General features: G+C 37.4%; 6 protein-coding genes across 10 annotated transcripts; all 6 read left to right on the top strand.

Annotated features, from left to right (window-relative positions):
• The first annotated feature begins 69 nt into the window (after window positions 1-69).
• RMF (reduced male fertility) lies at window positions 70-4228 on the top strand. Of its 4 annotated transcripts, none has more exons than XM_011095480.3 (8): window positions 70-825; window positions 1580-1779; window positions 1871-1915; window positions 2503-2667; window positions 2775-2822; window positions 3229-3399; window positions 3614-3721; window positions 3967-4228. In XM_011095480.3, exons 1-8 carry the CDS (start codon window positions 737-739, stop codon window positions 4047-4049), a joined length of 909 nt encoding a protein of 302 aa, XP_011093782.2. In that variant the 5' UTR covers window positions 70-736; the 3' UTR covers window positions 4050-4228. The 4 variants fall into 4 exon arrangements, with proteins under 4 accessions (XP_011093782.2, XP_020548329.1, XP_088737316.1 ...); XM_020692670.2 differs by having other exon boundaries at window positions 2751-2822; XM_088881190.1 differs by lacking the exon at window positions 2503-2667.
• A 229-nt stretch (window positions 4229-4457) lies between these two features.
• LOC105174447 (putative RING-H2 finger protein ATL21A) lies at window positions 4458-5984 on the top strand. Its single transcript, XM_011096559.3, has 2 exons — window positions 4458-5315; window positions 5556-5984. Exons 1-2 carry the CDS (start codon window positions 4640-4642, stop codon window positions 5969-5971), a joined length of 1092 nt encoding a protein of 363 aa, XP_011094861.2. The 5' UTR covers window positions 4458-4639; the 3' UTR covers window positions 5972-5984.
• A 904-nt stretch (window positions 5985-6888) lies between these two features.
• LOC105174440 (putative RING-H2 finger protein ATL21A) lies at window positions 6889-8684 on the top strand. The gene is made up of 2 exons (XM_020697353.2): window positions 6889-7810; window positions 8139-8684. Exons 1-2 carry the CDS (start codon window positions 7138-7140, stop codon window positions 8567-8569), a joined length of 1104 nt encoding a protein of 367 aa, XP_020553012.2. The 5' UTR covers window positions 6889-7137; the 3' UTR covers window positions 8570-8684.
• Window positions 8685-9141: 457 nt separating this feature from the next.
• Window positions 9142-11581, top strand: LOC110012679 (RING-H2 finger protein ATL20-like). The gene is made up of 2 exons (XM_088883339.1): window positions 9142-10970; window positions 11008-11581. The coding sequence occupies exons 1-2, from the start codon at window positions 10231-10233 to the stop codon at window positions 11579-11581; spliced, it is 1314 nt and encodes a 437-aa protein (XP_088739465.1). The 5' UTR covers window positions 9142-10230.
• A 390-nt stretch (window positions 11582-11971) lies between these two features.
• On the top strand, window positions 11972-13754 carry LOC105174429 (putative RING-H2 finger protein ATL21A). 2 transcript variants are annotated; one of them, XM_020696972.2, is made up of 2 exons: window positions 11972-12820; window positions 13396-13754. In XM_020696972.2, the coding sequence occupies exons 1-2, from the start codon at window positions 12184-12186 to the stop codon at window positions 13752-13754; spliced, it is 996 nt and encodes a 331-aa protein (XP_020552631.2). In that variant the 5' UTR covers window positions 11972-12183. The 2 variants fall into 2 exon arrangements, with proteins under 2 accessions (XP_020552631.2, XP_011094838.2); XM_011096536.3 differs by having other exon boundaries at window positions 13333-13754.
• Window positions 13755-14270: 516 nt separating this feature from the next.
• LOC105174421 (putative RING-H2 finger protein ATL21A) lies at window positions 14271-16251 on the top strand. The gene is made up of 2 exons (XM_020694996.2): window positions 14271-14873; window positions 15464-16251. The coding sequence occupies exons 1-2, from the start codon at window positions 14291-14293 to the stop codon at window positions 15907-15909; spliced, it is 1029 nt and encodes a 342-aa protein (XP_020550655.2). The 5' UTR covers window positions 14271-14290; the 3' UTR covers window positions 15910-16251.
• Window positions 16252-16970: the final 719 nt, after the last annotated feature.

The following is a 16970-nucleotide window of genomic DNA, read 5'->3' as shown; positions in this document are numbered from 1 at the left end:
TTTTTTTAAAATTATATTTTAACTCATTTAATATATACACGCCAAGTGTATAAAATATTTTTGTACATAGGATGCCTCTCCTTTTCTTGTCTACCATTCTTTTTAATTTTTTTAAAATTAATTGATTATTTTTAACTTTTTCAATATCTTTCACAACTATCTTTTGCTAGTTTTTTCTTTCTCATGCATTTACATTATATATATATATATTTTAGATAATTTTTAAAAAATAAATAATATTATTTACAAAATATTATATTTAAAAATTATACATACAATGTGGCACACTTACTGGTTAACAATATACACTGATGGGGGCATGAGACGTGGATTTTGGGCCGAATGAAGATGGGCCTTATAGTGATGGAAAGATGTGGCGGATTGGGCATTTGTATTACCCTGTTATTAGTGGGCCGAGCTAGAGTACGACTTGGCGGTTTGATGTGTTACGTGGTTAATTCCTCTCTTTCTTCATTGATCGGACCGGGAATGGGATAGTAGAAAATGGTCAAGTCCGCCAAGGCCCCACCCCAATAAAATACCCGCAACAATTTAATTTCTTTCTTTCCCGCGCCTATAAATACTGCCTCAAGGAGTTGAAATCGATTCGTCTTCATTGCCATCTCGCCCTTTCAGCTTTTGCTTTCACACACTTCATGCACTAAAACAGAGTAAATAACGTAGATTTTATATCGGAGGGATTTTAAAGCGGAGAGGAGAAAATAAGCAGCCATAAATGGGGAAGCGATTGAGGAAGGCGAGATCCATGTGCTGCTGCGTCTCTCCGCGCTCCTCCTACCTTACTCCTCACTCAATTTTCAGCTGGTATACACTAATTTACAAGCTTAAATTTGAATTTCTATTTCGATGAGTGTGCTCATTTGCGTTTGCCAATATTTTGTCTGGACTCGGAAATTTGACGGTTGATTTGAATTTTGTTTCGGAGAGAGGAGCTGCATTTGTAATCGGGAGTAAACTGAGGATTCAATTCTGAATTTGATCACAATATTTGTTTTCAAGCGTTGGTAAAGTTGTATGAGACGTGATTGCAAACTTAGACTGAGTTTGAATCTGGATGATTTAGTTGAGTTAGCTGAATTTATTGAATAAAGTAATGATTTAGCTTATTTTTGAGTCAAAGTTTAACAATATTTCTTTCTGATTTGCTACTGTTTCTTTCTGCTGGGAGCTTCACATCATCCTTCAATTTGTCTGAGATTTCTCTGACAGAGGATGGATATCTAAATCCATTTTGCTATTTGCAGAGAGTAAATTTATTCAGATCTTGGCATTCTCAGCTAATGCTTATCTGGCTAGAGGTTTAGATTTGAGCCACATGTTTTCATATGAAAGTGAATTGATGTGAGAATTGCAAGGGAGATCTAATGCTGCATTACAACAAATTCTCCGAGGAATACCTAGTTCTTTCAAAAATACTGCTGTTCTCTGTTGAACTTTGTTTAAAATAGAAATTCTATTAGTAAAATCATGGAACTATGATGTTCTATGTTTTTGGATGTATAATAATTTGTCCGACATTTGCATTAACCGCATTTCTTATCTGATTATGTTTATCTAGGTACGAAGAGGATGTATGGACGGAGATTGCCAAGTTTCTAGATGGCAGATCTTTAGTGATGCTTGCAGTGACTTGCAAATGGTTTAATCGTATCATGATGGAGGACAGTGTGTGGAAATATGCATGTCTGCGTGATCTGCAGGTCCCTGACCCTGGAAAAGTAGCATTTAAATGGAGCAAACTTTATGCCACAGCTTTTGGTACTATTCAGCTACTTTGATGTTCCATCAGATTACTAACTCAAAAATCTTCTATGCACTCATATGATTAGTTAATGATTAATCTCTTCAGATGGAAGTCACGCATATATGTTCCGCCAGCAGGAGAAGCATATTGGTAAATACATTTCAACCAGTAGTTTGCATTTTTTGTTTTTCCTTTTCTCTGACCTGTCATTTTTTACAGAGTGAAAGACGTAAGAAGATGGCATAATGATAAGTAACTTCCTGGTGGAATGAAAAAATTATGGGATAATTGGCATAAACTTCAATATTTATAGTTTAGGCTGTTATTTCAGTAAATCTTACCAAGTGGCGTCAACTTTGAACTCGGACATTCTTTGAAGCAACAAAAGTCCAAAGATTAGATATCTTAATATCCTTTTACATGTAGATTCCACAGCATGTATGGATATGTGTGCACAAAAGGAAATTATATATGGTATATGAAGTGCATAATTATAGATGTTTATCTGAAAGATCCACTGTACCAGCAATTTAAAAACAACATTTCAGGGCCAATTTTGTGGCATATGTTTTCTTATACATGACTCAGTAGATATACCAGAATTCACTGATAGCACAGAAGTCTTTTTTCTCTTTTATTCAGTTTCTGTCATGCATTCTGCTGCTTCTGTAGACGGTTAATAATCTTGTCAAACAAGCATTTCAGACCTGTCTCTTTCTTTTTCATCTGGTGAGTAGACTGGATGCGAATTGGAGCATTCTTGTTTGACTCACATGCTGCTCTCTTGACTGAGAATTTAATTGCACCCCTGAGAATTCCCAAAGAAGGGGCAACAGAGAATATGTTGCAGCTAAAAGGATGCTGTCTGTTAAATAATATCAGAACTGGAATCTGGATTGCTGGTAATTTAAGTATAACTAATAGTTAATCGGCAATTCCTTGTTTGAATATATTGGTCCATTATATATATTCTAACTGCCTACAGTTCCAACCGTGATCATGTTTGAAGACTTGCAGCTTGTTCGATGTCCTGTTTGCGACCTTGATACATGTGATGGTAAGTTAAAGCATGAGCATTCAGTTGAGATATTTTACAGGAGCATATATTTATTCTGTAATTTGTAACTTGTTCCACAGACATAGTGTTGCTTAAAATTTTGAAATCAACAGCAGACAACTAATATGAATATGAGACACTTAAGCTTGGAGCTAGACGTTAGCGGGGCTTGAGTTAGTAAATTCTATCCTGTAAAATCTGACACATAAAAATGATTCAGCAATACTGATAACAAGCAAGTCATGATCATTTTTCCGTCTCGTAACAAGTATGTACTTAATATCCTCCTTTGACTTGCTCAACTATCCCAAAAAATTCAGTCCCTGCAGCCAATATGTTCTACAGGATGAAAATGTTATACCAAATGAGGACTTCAAAATAAAGATACTATGCTTCCTTATTACAGGAACAATGCAAACCCTGGATGCAAGGCATATTGAACTGTTCCTGAATGAGGGGTATCATGATGGGAGCTGGGACTATGATACATTAGGATCCCATGACATAAAAAAGCAGGCTGAAGGGGCTTCTGGTGGGATTTTTGACGTAGAGCATCTCAAGGATCAATCAACCTCTGGTATCACCACTATATTTCAAACAATAAGCTCTTTTCCTCCATATATTTGTATTCACAAGTAGAATAACCTCTTGGGTCTTTTCCTTTAACCACTTGATAATTCATTATTGAAGCTTGTTTTAAAAGAAAAAGAAGCATGCAAGAAATTCTACATATTAAGGTATTAACTAAGGTTTCTTATGTTGGGTCTGGGTTCATTTCAATCACATTTCAGATATTTTTGATCTAAAGTCATGGGTGGGAAAACGAAATGACTGGCAACCAAAAGCGATGATTACTCTGCACGCGGTTGCAGTAAATACCAATTTGCAAGACAATGAAGGTAATATTCCCCTTGTTAACTGAACTTTTTCTATGAATTACTTTACCTGTCTTCTCATTGTGAAGATAATCATATGTAGCCTGAAAACTGTAGTTGATACTCATTGGCTTATTAAAATAATTATATCTTTATGCCTTATTTAGTTTATATTCTGTTACCTAATTGCCAAAAACTTCAGTAGATAGTTCATCTAGTTTCCTCTTGCAGCTCATTGACTACTTCTGATTAATATGGTCTGGAAACAGGTCTTCAGGTCAAATACCATGCAATGAGGGCTGGAAAAGATGGTGAAGTTGTTTCAATTCGTATATCCCAGCAGCTGCTGTAGTTTTGTTCAAATCCCCCGGAAATATTTTAATCCCCTTACCAAGTATAGAATAAGAGTTTTAGTCAATGTTGTTATGATGTCTTTAGCCAATTCTGTCAACAAATAAAAGAGTCTAATCTGTTTCCACCCACTTCATTTAAGGCCACTCTAAAGCAATCCATGTATTTCATACTTGTAAAGCATTGAAGAATCTCCAAGTTCTTTCACTGATGTAAAGATACTTCGCATTGCAATGGCAACACATACTGATATCCTTGTAAATATTTCCATGTTAAAGTCCACACAGTAGTTTAGTTGAAATAGAAAACTATCTCCATTGAAGAAGATTAACTCTACTCAGATTCAAGATACGACTCCATGAAACCAGATAGTATGAAATGACTATTTTACTCAGCTAAACCTTGCTTACTCCTCATCTATTTTCAGATGGTCACTGGCATTATAATATTGCTAAGAGTAATTTCATATCTGGTTTAATATTGAGCATTGGGTAGGTCCAATAAGCATCCTACCATCGAAATTTGACTTTGCAAAGTATATAATTCTGTCCATTTCGAGGACCTGCTTAAAGCCATATGAAACTTTGACTTATGGGCGTTCTGAAGATCATCTCCTTCGCACTGCTTCTTTTTCAGGCAATCCATGCAGGAAAAGATTGTCCATCTCAATTATGTGGAGAGAATCCATTCGTAGTACGATTTCCTTTCCGGTTAGAGGGCCAGCAACTGCAAAACTGTGGCTACCCTGGCTTTGACCTGAGTTGCACTAGCCAGAAACCTCAAGTGGTGGTACTGAATCTTCCCCATTCTGGAGATTTTTGGGTTCGTAATATCAACTATCTCATGCAAGAAATCCAACTCTATGATCCAAATGGATGCCTTCCTAGACGACTTTTGAGCTTGAACCTTTCCTCCTCTCCTTTTATGGCTGGTTACTCTCAAAATTTCACCTTTCTCATCTGTCCAACGGACTCTGTGAGGACTCATCTGGCCATCATTGATTGCCTTAGCAACTCTACCGTGTCAATCTTAGCAACTTCCTCAATGAATCTTGCAAGAGCTATGAACATGTGCAGTATTCTTGTTACTTTGCCGATCCCAGTTCCATGGCCACAAGACGATGACTGGCTTTCATCCAACCTTGATGAAGATCTTCGACTGTCATGGAATATCCCCAGCTGTGGAGGATGTGAAGCAAGGGGAGGTATTTGTGGGTTTGAGAACAGCACGAATGGCCAGATTTTGTGTTTCACTAACCCTGAATCAGGTAAATAGTTTCATTTTTATGCAAGTTTTAACATATTTCTGAAGTTTCATGATTAAGAGGCTAGAAAAGAACAGACAAGAAATGTTTCATACACATTCTTTGAGGGGATTGTAGTAGTTGAAAATGTGAAAAAAGTCAAATATTCAGGTTGATAGGTGCATCAGTTGACTAGACACATTCAACTGAACATATGAAAAAGAAACAAACTTCTCAGAGTTCAACAATGTCTTTGATCCACAGGTAAATCTCGTGGTCTGCAGGTCTTCAAAATTATTTCGTTATCCATAGTCATACCGGCTGTCGTATGTTCGATTTGCATTGCTTGCTTCACATGTATGGTAAGAAGGAGATCGGCCCAAAATTCAGCCGCAGCAGCAGTGGGACCACCACCACCACATGTTGAAATAGCAGGGCTCGATGAATCAACCATTGAGTCCTACACGAAAGTAGTTCTTGGTGAAAGCCGACGCCTTCCAGGGCCTAATGGTGCAACTTGCCCCATATGCCTGGTTGACTACTATCCAAATGATACACTAAGGTGCATACCACTGTGTGAACATTGTTTCCATTCTGACTGCATTGATGAGTGGTTGAGAATGAACAGCACGTGCCCCGTTTGTAGGAATTCACCATCCCCTGCTCGAGCAAATACATGACAGTATTAGACAATTTTTTGGTTTAATTTAACTCGGTACACCATAATTCTCTTGTACAGGCAGGGAAATTGTAGTCTACAGTTACATGAGACCATCAACTTCTCATACTATTGATAGACACAGATGCGACAAGTAGATATGATGGGAGTGAAAAATCATTAGAACTTTGTAAAGACATGAAACTTTGTCAAAAGTGCAAGGCCACAAATTTCATACATGAACGCACTTTTTTACAATTTGGACTGAAGAATGTTAAAGACAATACAGACTGTAAATTCAAGTTAGCTACTAGATGAACTATATGTATTTGTTGAATTATCAGTGCCAAGTAACTGTAGTACACACACACACACACAAAAAAAAAAAAAAATCAACGAAAATTGTCCTACCATTTCTCATCTGATGTTCGACCAAAGATGGGATTCCTATTTGAACTTTTGACGTACCTGATAACAATTATAATCGTTCCTACTGAACACATCAATCTTTCGGATAATGATTTTGGACATTAAACAAGTTGTTATATGTATTTCTTTTACTAATTCATCAAAATATTCAAACATGCCCACGCAAGTCAGAGATGTTTGCAAAATAAACCTTTGACTTTGGCAGCTGAACATTGTCAAATTTGAATGCTGCTAGGATTTCAGTTTTTCATTCTCAGTCTGAGTTCAATGAAGTAATATTGAAAAACTCCTCCAAGTATCAGATTCAACAATTTCCAGAATTTCATTTACTGAACAAGCATTGCCAAATTGTAGTCACTGATACCCCAAAAACTAAGAACATGTCTCATTTTTTTCCTTGAATGGACAACAACTCTTTTCAAAAGGAAAGAAAGACAACTCTAGTTCGACTTAGTCTATTATAAACTTATAACATTTTAACATTTTACCTCCTAAAGCTGTTTTGACTTGGAGTTGGATTCTTGTACCAGCCTTTCCATCTTCCTTACTGCTCATCCATTTTCAGACGGTCAGAAACACTAAACTAATATTAGCACACGACAAATTGTAGTTTAATATTCTGGTTGAATAATAATTAAGAAAACATCTGACAGGTCTAGCCAGCATCTTGCAATAAAATCTGACTTTTGTTTAATCTGTATAATTCAGTTAACTAATTCTATACCCTGCTTGGTGGCCTGAATTAGCTTCTTTCCACTTATGGAAATTCTCAATATCATCTGCTTCTCGTTCCTCTTTCTGGTAGTCCATGCAAGAAACGAGTGTTCCTCTCGCATCTGTGGAAAGGATGCAGTTGTAATAAGATTCCCTTTTCGACTTCAAGGCCAACAACCACAAAACTGTGGCTATCCCGGTTTTGACCTGAGTTGTGGTGGTCAGATATCCAAGACAATACTGAATATTCCTTATTCTGGAGATTTTTGGGTTCGAGATATCAACTACCTCTTGCAGGAAATCCAACTCTATGATCCAAATGGTTGCCTCCCAAGCCGCCTTTTGAGCTTGAATCTTTCATCTTCGCCATTTATGGCTGCATACTACAAGAATTTTACCTTCCTGAGCTGCCCTACAGAGATTGTGAGGAACCAGTTGACCACCATCCATTGCCTTAGCAACTCCACAACCTCAGTCTTGGCATCTTCATCGATCAACCTTGCAAAAGCCATGAACATTTGCAGCATTATTGTTACTTTGCCAATCCCACTTTCACAGCCAGTTCAAGATGATCAATGGCTTTCATCTAACCTCAATGCAGATCTTCGGTTGACATGGAACGTGCCTAGTTGCGAAGATTGTGAAGCCAAAGGTGGTATTTGTGGAATTGACAACAGTACCAGCGAGCAAATTTTGTGTTTTGACAATCCTAGAACAGGTACTGAACTTTCATATCATCCAACTTTTAGCATGATTCTCAGATTTCACTTCAAGTGTTTGTCAGGCTAAAATACTTGAGAAAACTTTCATGAAGCTCAAGGGACATCCTGACTTCTTGATTGGGTCAAGACATTCTATCCTGGAATTGGTGGTAATTGAAGCTATGAAAGTCAAACATAAGAGTAACAGGAACATGACATAAAATTATTGAATATAAGGTATATAAATTGAATAAATGAAGATTATCTAAAATTTATCAACACATGACACCACAAATTTGACATTTATGATCTATACGTTAAATTCACTCCCTGCCCAATTCACAGTTAAAGCAGGCCCTCTGGTCTTGCTTATCATCGCAATAGCCCTGGCTGCTCCAGCAGTTACATGCTCAGTTGGCCTTTTATTTTATATATGTATGGAATCAAGGAGACTAAGAAGGCAATCAGCCAATCGTGCAGCCCAGAATTCAACCATAGCACCAGCACAACCGGGCACCTCTCCGGCAGCAGGCCTTGATGACTCAAGTATTGAAACATACAGAAAAATAGTTCTTGGTGAGAGCCGACGTCTCCCAGGGCCTAATGGTGTCATGTGCCCGATTTGCCTGGCAGATTATCATCCAAATGATACCATCAGGTGCATACCGGAGTGTGAACATTGCTACCATTCTGATTGCATTGATGAGTGGCTGAGGATGCAGAATACATGCCCTGTTTGCCGGAATTCACCTTCTCCAAATCGTGGTAGCATGTGACAAGATACACCTTTGTAGTTTTCCAGTTTATTTAAGTCCATTTTTTGAACTCGGTGTAAACAATCATTCTTTTGTACAGACTATTATGCTGATACAATGCTATCTGATTAATGTATATTTGCATACTCCTTTTTCTTTTTGCCCCTAAGAAAACTGGATTCAGCACAATGCTTGTATATCCACCTGGTGTGCAACTTCACTTTTTGTTGGTTATACTAAGTAAAGCAGCAAGATAAAGATGTAAGAACAAAATCAAATTCTTTATGGAAGAGTATACAAAGCTTTTATTTAACAAACAAATATTCTTCCACAGACTTGAATTATATGCTACATGGTTTCCTTTGCAGATTTACCTATGATCCCAAGAACTACATATTGACAACTAGTAAGTTGGATGTTCTTATATGTCACTTGTCTTTACCATATAAACTTTGTACTATCCAAACAAATTCATCCATCTGTCTTATTCATTTTAGTCACTACTTCACAATCCACTATATCACTGACCTATCATTAGTTTTTCGGATCTGCTTTCTTGCTGTTCCAGTTACTCCCAATATAAAACATAGATATGCACATCCTTCAAGTAACCTTCTATCCTTTCTTGTTCTTAGCAGTTGTTAACTCCAAGAATCATGGCCCAACTTCTTATTGTGGCAATAGTAACAGTCTGCCTATTCAATACCCTTTTAAATTACAAGGTCAACAGCCTGAAAATTGTAGCTACACTGATCTAAGATGCAGCAGTCAAGGTATGGCCATTCTAAATCTTCCTTATTCTGGAGATTTCTACGTACATTTCATAGATTATGAATCCTCATTAATCCAGCTCTATGATCCTGGAAACTGTCTTCCGAAATGGCTTATGACCTTGAATCTTTCGTCTTCAGATCATTTATTGGCTTTTTATCGTCAGAATTACACCTTCTATAGCTGTCCTTATGAGCTTATTGAAATATCAAATTTAACTTCAATTCATTGTCTAAGCAATTCCTCCACTGCTACCGTGGCTACTCACACAATTTCAAGGCGAGTGATGGAAGAACTGTTCAGGTGCAGCGAAATTGTTACCTCATTAGTACCAGTTTCCGAGTTGGATCCATACAATTTTATTGGAAACTCAAACGACTTTATACTGGCAGGAGGTTTGTCCAAGGGCGACAGGTAAATTAGTTAACTAAGAGACAAGTGAACATTTGGCTCATTTTTTCAGGTTTTCAGAATATTTCTCAGACGTACGGGATAGGTTTTTACTATCAAATTACTCCTAGATTTTACTGGGAGATGTATCTTTTTTTTTTTTGCTAACATAATTCATAGGTAGTGGAGCATGAAAGCAATCTCGAACTGTTTTTTATTTGTCCTCATGATACCAGTCACTGCTGTAATATTGCCCGTCTTGTTTGTTTGTATCGTTAGTTTCATAACTTGAGAAGAGAAAGGGCAAAAGGATGAGTGATAAATCTAGGATAGCTCAAATAAGAACATTGTCTAAATCATGCATTCCATAAAGTTTTAGAATAACATTGTTTAAAGAGTCAAGGGGCTTTTGTCTCATGTAACTTGTCTTCTACTTAAAACTTTAGGATTACCAGAAGACTAATTTGTCTGTAGTTTCCTGTCCTTAGCCATGTCTTCCACATCATTCAGGTAGCTGCCATATGTGGCAAATTAGTTTATCAGAAATCATTTTCTTGCAGCATAAACTTGAAGCCGGCCTGTCCAGAAATTCCTCCATCCAGCAAAAAATGGATGGCATAATACTGCAAGTTCTCCATGTTCTTTTCTTAACTTTCCCTGTAATAGTCCACTCCAAGAATTCATGTCCAACTTCCTCCTGTGGAAGTAATTTTCTTCAGATTAAGTACCCTTTCAAACTACAAAGTGATCAGCCACCAAAAAATTGTCAAGATTATATCGACCTGAGATGCAATGGTCAGGGCCAAGCCACAATACATATTCCTTCTTCTGGAGATTTTTATGTAACTTATGTCAACTACTACAGACAAACAATCGCACTCTCTGATCCTGGAAATTGCCTCCCGGGAAGGCTTATGACAAACTATTCATTGTACCCTTTGGAGGCCATCCGCTATGAAAACTACACGTACTATACATGTCCTAGGAAGCTTGTTATGTATCAATTCAGTGAGATTCATTGCCTAAGCAATTCCACAAATGCTACTATAGCCACAAGTGTATTTTCAGCTGGATATATGCAAGCAATATATGGGTGCAAGCCAATTTTTAGCTCAATGATCCCAGTTTCAATGACTGAAGATGACTATCGAGGGATTCCTGGTTACCTTGAGCTGACATGGAACGTCTCAGGTTGCAAAGGTTGTGAAGAGGATGGTGAAAATTCAGGTAAAGTAGCCATCTTTGATTCTGAACATTTTTGGTCTTTGTTGATTTCTTGTTTTCTTGTGTTGTGACAGTCTTGCTTTCGCAGAAAGAAATACAGTACTTATCTTGTTCAATAGTATCATCCTTGAGATAACAGAATTTACAGGTGATTCTAGGAGTAAATGGACCAAGTTTTTTGGATCCTCTCTCTTCATTCCATCAGTTGTTATACTAGTAACTTTCTTCAGTATAGCCTGTTTTCTGCGCTTGACGAAACTCATGGTAGGCAGCGCCAACACTAATAACCCTGAAACAGACTCCGCCAGCACGACACAATTATCATCCATAAGTACCACCACTCCACCGCCACAGACCAGCAGAGAACCACCCTCAGCCCCACCTGCTGGAGTCACCAGTGGGACACTATGGACTGAGAATTCTGAAGTCAAGACTTGCACAGAATTACTAGTTCTTGGTGAAAGCCAAGGCACATCTCTACATGTGAGTTGCTCAATATGCCTTGAAGAGTACCATATTGGTAAAGAGACATTGGTCAAATACTTGCCTCAATGTGGGCACTATTTTCATGCTGAATGTATAGATCAGTGGCTACAAAAAAGTAAAACTTGTCCAGTTTGCAGAACTTCCCTTTCTAATTTCAAATAGTGAAAGGCTTTGATTGTACTCTGTCAACAGCCATTGTTTTATTTGGCTTATACATAAATAACATCAGAGGATTGCCTGCAGTGGGAAGTAAATTCTATCTTTTCATAAGTATATGGTAAACCTTAAACAGAAGTTAATATTGTCAAACTTCACATCTTCACAATTTCTTGATTATTTCAATCAGTCCATATTGTGGTCTGTGCAAGTTTTCTTACCCTCCAAGATATCATGAAAAGAGAATCATTAAAGAGAATATAAAGGTAAGAGGTCTATCAGTTGTATGATGAGCTTGGCTTCCAACTTTATGACATATGAAACGTCTCCAATGGAAAACTTTTGGACGAAAATTTTCTTTTTGCAACTGATACAGGGATAAGTAGTAATCCGCTCCCTAGTGGACACGCTTTTGATCTGCCTTGTGATCGTAGAATCAGTGTTGAACCCCATGTCATCTTCTGGAACTAGTGTAATCTTAGTACAAAAAGTGGTTTGAAATAATTGAAATCTGTGAACTTTATGATGTTTAGCCAAGTGCCAAACTGTGCTTAAATATCAAACCTGTAACCTTTTATATACTCTTAATTCATTGTTCCCCGTCCCCGATGATCGACATTCGAGAGCATATGGGCTTCCTGAAAGTTAAATTCTTCCTTTTTCTGCTCATTTCAGCTATCAATCGCAAGATTTCTGGCCAAACTCTCACTTGTGGGTATAACACCTTTTTTATACAATACCCTTTTCGATTACTGCAAGAAGGCAAAAGCTCTCACCACAGGCATAGAGGCCATTCTGATCAATTTATTCTGAAATGCAACAGCCAGGGTTTAGCAGTTCTCAACCTCCCTTTTTCAGGAGATTTTTATGTCCGCAATATCGACTATTTCAGGCAAAAAATACAGCTTTATGATCCAGGGCACTGCCTTCCAGGCAGGCTTATGAATTTCAGCCTGTCATTTTCTCCTTTTGTGGCTGTGGCTTATCAGAATTACACGTTTATTAGCTGCCCCCCAGAAAGCCCTCATAACTCAACTGTCATTAGTTGCCTGAGCAACTCCACAGCCTCCGTCTTAGCTACTTCACTGATGTCAAAGACAGAAGAGATTTTGGAATTGAAAGGGTGCAATGCGATTGTTACGCTGCAAATCCCTGTTTCATCGCCTAATCAGTATGAGTACAATGGGTTTGATGATGATCTTCTGTTGGCTTGGGATGCTCCCAGTTGCAATGGAGAATGCAAAGGTAAATGTATAGAAAACTCACTAATGAATAATTTTAGATCATAACATATATCAATGAACTAGAAAACAATAAAAAGATCATTATAGTGGCAATGTTGATGTCATCTTTCCAGCATGTTGTGATGAGATCTAAATACAATATGGTGGGCCTGGTGGCTACTTTTATCTCTGGATTTCATTATGATAACATTACTATAGACTAGGGAACATACCAGTGGAGGTTAATTACTTTAATCCTAAGTACGCCAATTCTTAATGATGAAGTTTTGCAGATTATTTTCAGTTTATCGTGTCATACTCAACAGGCATTGCAAGAATGAGCCTTTCCAATGCTTAAGATGAGTGTGATACCCACCTTTTATTATCAGCATCTGGTAAAAAGTTATGTGATGTGTCTCTTTGGGTCTACTATTGTTCTAACAAAGATGAAAAAAAGGGATCAAGAATAAAAAATATGAAATTTTAATATCCCCATTATATACAGTATTCAGACATCAAAATCAATTTATACAGGTAGATCTCGAAGCAAACCACTGTTTAGTATCATCTTATTATGTGTCATCACAATCTCCATAGCGCTGCTAGGAGCATTTTTCTGCATAGCATGCTGCCTGGGCTTCACAAGACTACTGTTGAAAATCAATGAGGCAGGCGTTCAAGGATCGAACAGCTTCATAATCGCAGTTTGGGATATGTCTGCAGCCCCCCTAGATGAATCTCGGATCAGCTCTGGGACAGAAGAGCTGACAGTAGGGGGAAGCCAGTGCATTTCAGGGCCTAACGGTGATTCCTGCCCCATATGTTTGGAAGAGTATAAGGAATCAGAAAGGCTAAGGAGAATCCACAATTGTCATCACTGCTTCCATGCATGTTGCCTTGATAAATGGCTGCAGACGGAAATTACTTGTCCTGTTTGCAGAAATATTGCCGTATAGCGTAGAATTTGCTTACACTTTATTACCAGGAAACCGCGTATATATACTTTGCAGTACTAATGTCAAATTCTGGGCAGAGATCAACCACGTTTTCTGGTTAATATTTCTGCCAAGACGACTATTTTCTATTCTACACAACTCAAGTAAGCATTAGTCATAGTCGTATAAGGAGCAGGGCGAACTAAAACAAGACAACATTTGACTTCTTTTCCAACAGATTGAATAACTTTGGTAAGTCCAGGTAACATCTTGTACACAAAGAAAAATATACAAAATAACAGAAACTACCACTTCCACCTCCTCTTACTTTATTGCAAGCACCCTCCAATGTCCAAACAAGTACTAACTTCTAGCTATTAGGCTAATGTTATTAAGACTATGAAGTAATTAATTTGTTTTTAAGGTAGACAAGTTCAAAAAAGTCCCTATGGGCTATGATCTTGTGGAACAGGCTGTTAGCCGGAAACCTGTAGTTGACTTTGGGAACTATAAAACGTTGAGATGTTTGTTTCCACCAATAATAGATTTGCGAGCATATGGGCATTCAGAACTTCTTTATTTTCTTTTTCCTCTCTTTAGTGCATGCTGGGAATGATTGTCCATCTTCGTATTGTGACAAGAATGGCCTCGCCATACAGTTCCCTTTCTGGTTACAAGGTCAGCAACCACAAAACTGCGGACTTCCTGACTTCAACTTAACTTGCAATGGCCAGAAAAATGCAATTCTAAATATTCCACATTCTGGACAATTTGTTGTAAGTTCTATCTACTACTACATCAAAAGAGTTATACTCTATGATCCCAATAATTGCCTCCCAAGGCGGCTTTTTAGTTTGAATCTTTCATCTTCCACGTTCATGGCAGTCTCCTATCAGTATTACACCTTTTTCAGCTGTCCTAAGGCACAGGTTAATTCTATCGGTGCTTTTGATTGCCTCAGCAACACCACCACGGATGTCTTGGCTACAAAGTATCCAGCAGATGTTATGCAGTTTTCTATGTGCAACAAGATTGCAACTTTACCAATCCCGGTTTCATCTTATTATGATTATCAGTTCCCAGTCAATCTCGAGCTAACATGGAATGACACTACTTGCAAAGATTGTGGCTCCGCAACTGGTAAGGATATTTTGAATGTTCATTCTCATGACATTTATCACAATCATGATTATCAATCTGAAGCAGTCTTAGAAAACAATTATTGTCAAGGTGGCCTTTGATGGAATGCAAATTCCAAGCTTGGCTAACTTCTAATTGGGTCAAAATATTCTCGGTGATGACAACACGAATATAGAATATAAGAAATATAAACCTATAATATATCCTGAAGATAGCATTTATCTGTTCAGCAAGCAATATAATAAACATAGTTGACAAAGCCAATGTCAACCAACGCTATGGAATCATAATGATGATTAACTTTGTCAGCAAAGGATTCTTCTGGTACATTTCCAACTTTCCTCTAATTATGGAAAGGAGACACCAATGACCTGCATTTTGTTTCCATTCAACTATCACTATCAGCATCAATTTGCAAATGATCAGGAAGTACCAAGATCGGGTCAAGATTTGGTGGTTAGGGACTAGAGCACAGTAAATAGTAATGAATTATCAAGAAGAATATAGATGACACATACACTTCACTATATCTCAAGGATAATAATGAGGTAGCTATCCTATCCCATCCCTCATTGCAATCAGATTTGCAGGTGCAGCAGATACACCAAGTGTAACGAACCAGAAACCTGTCTTCAGAGTCATTGCCTTGTCCTTCGTTATACCAGCCCTGGTTATACCTGCACTGATAATTGGCATATCCTGTTGCATATGCATGATGAGACGCGACAATCCTCAAGCCAATGATTCTATCCGAACTTCCAGTGGAGCTGGTTCATCAGACATGGTTCCTACGGGGCTTGATAAAACCACCATTGAGACCTACAGAAAGATCACAATTGGTGAAAGTTGTCACATTGAAGGACCTAATGATGTAACTTGCACAATATGCTTGGCAGATTATGTCCCAAACGACACAATAAGGCTTATGCCTGGATGTGAACATTGTTTCCATGTGGAGTGCATAGATAAGTGGTTGAGCATGAATACTAAGTGTCCAGTCTGTAGGACTTCGCAGGTTCGTACCAATCCATGCTAACTTTTGCAGTTCAAGAGTCCACTCTGCTAGTCATCTGAGTGACTGAAAAGCTCATTTCAGCTCTCAACCTGCATCGACCCTGGTTCTTGCACTTCACCATTTTTACCATGGTTTTCCGCTGGTCAAGCTGGTAAAGTTATTGGAATGTAATGCCCGATTGCTACTTTTTTCTTTCCTTTTTTTGCATAGTTTTCAAGCTTGAATTGCCAAGTGGAAGAGTGAATCCATTGAGATTTGCCCTTGGGGATACATTTTTAATTGCGTTATTTGATTCTCACGAGTATCGATATGATTGTATAATTTGGAGAGCATTGTAGACATGTCTACCATCTCCGCATAAGAAAGAACCAACCGCGACATAATAAAATGTATTTTGTAATATGGAGTTATTTAATTGAATATATTAAAAAAAAAATTGCAAATCTAGCGCAAAAACCGTAGAATTGCAAATTTTTTTAAAAAAATAGGCATGTCGTTAGTAGCACTAACGACTTGGGCACAATTTTTTTTTGCCAAAATCGTTAGTGATTGGAACCTTTTTCTTTTCGTTAATTATATATATATTGATATTATTTATATAAGTAGGCTATGATAATTAATTAATATTTAATTTTTATAACATTTTGAATTTGTATAAAAATTTACAACATTAAAATGTAATAATAAAGAATATATTAATACTCAATTAATTTTTAACAATATAATAAAATTTTAAAATTACATATGAATAAAAGAATAAAAGAATACATTGAAGTATTAGATCAATTATTTTGGCGTGTGCGACCCTATATTGGTACATTATTTTGCTGTGATAGAGCTTGACTTTGTAGAATTTGTTGTCTTGCACATGCTTTGGGCTAGTGTATCTCATTAGCAATTCTAGTAGACTGTTGTTGGCCCGGACGAGTAGAGGGGTGTATAGTAGTGTCATGGACCAATTGAAATTTTGGGACATCCCAATACTCTTTCGACATTATAGGTTGAAAAGGCATAGAATATGTCATTCTGTAAGACATTAAATTATAATATTGCTTAACCATTGTCGCGACATTAAACTTATA

Source organism: Sesamum indicum, linkage group LG1 (assembly GCF_026168435.1).
Source record: "Sesamum indicum cultivar Baizhima isolate 11 linkage group LG1, ASM2616843v1, whole genome shotgun sequence".
In the NCBI taxonomy this organism is placed as follows: domain Eukaryota; kingdom Viridiplantae; phylum Streptophyta; class Magnoliopsida; order Lamiales; family Pedaliaceae; genus Sesamum; species Sesamum indicum.
The sequence above is the reverse complement of the archived record's forward strand: the minus strand, read 5'-3'. Positions and strand labels throughout refer to the sequence as shown.

Excerpts from the sequence above, each read along its gene's own strand:
- LOC105174447 (XM_011096559.3), top strand. The coding sequence starts at position 4,640 with ATGGGCGTTCTGAAGATCATCTCCTTCGCACTGCTTCTTTTTCAGGCA. Across the intron at positions 5,316-5,555 it reads TTTCACTAACCCTGAATCAG|GTAAATCTCGTGGTCTGCAG; the intron begins GTAAATAGTTTC and ends TTTGATCCACAG.
- RMF (XM_020692670.2), top strand. The coding sequence starts at position 737 with ATGGGGAAGCGATTGAGGAAGGCGAGATCCATGTGCTGCTGCGTCTCT. Across the intron at positions 1,916-2,502 it reads CCAGCAGGAGAAGCATATTG|ACTGGATGCGAATTGGAGCA; the intron begins GTAAATACATTT and ends TCTGGTGAGTAG. Across the intron at positions 2,668-2,750 it reads AACTGGAATCTGGATTGCTG|TTCCAACCGTGATCATGTTT; the intron begins GTAATTTAAGTA and ends AACTGCCTACAG.
- LOC105174429 (XM_011096536.3), top strand. The coding sequence starts at position 12,184 with ATGATCGACATTCGAGAGCATATGGGCTTCCTGAAAGTTAAATTCTTC. Across the intron at positions 12,821-13,332 it reads TTGCAATGGAGAATGCAAAG|GTAGATCTCGAAGCAAACCA; the intron begins GTAAATGTATAG and ends CAATTTATACAG.
- LOC105174440 (XM_020697353.2), top strand. The coding sequence starts at position 7,138 with ATGGAAATTCTCAATATCATCTGCTTCTCGTTCCTCTTTCTGGTAGTC. Across the intron at positions 7,811-8,138 it reads TTTTGACAATCCTAGAACAG|TTAAAGCAGGCCCTCTGGTC; the intron begins GTACTGAACTTT and ends CCCAATTCACAG.
- LOC105174421 (XM_020694996.2), top strand. The coding sequence starts at position 14,291 with ATGGGCATTCAGAACTTCTTTATTTTCTTTTTCCTCTCTTTAGTGCAT. Across the intron at positions 14,874-15,463 it reads AGATTGTGGCTCCGCAACTG|GTGCAGCAGATACACCAAGT; the intron begins GTAAGGATATTT and ends TCAGATTTGCAG.
- LOC110012679 (XM_088883339.1), top strand. The coding sequence starts at position 10,231 with ATGTGGCAAATTAGTTTATCAGAAATCATTTTCTTGCAGCATAAACTT. Across the intron at positions 10,971-11,007 it reads TTTGATTCTGAACATTTTTG|TCTTGCTTTCGCAGAAAGAA; the intron begins GTCTTTGTTGAT and ends GTGTTGTGACAG.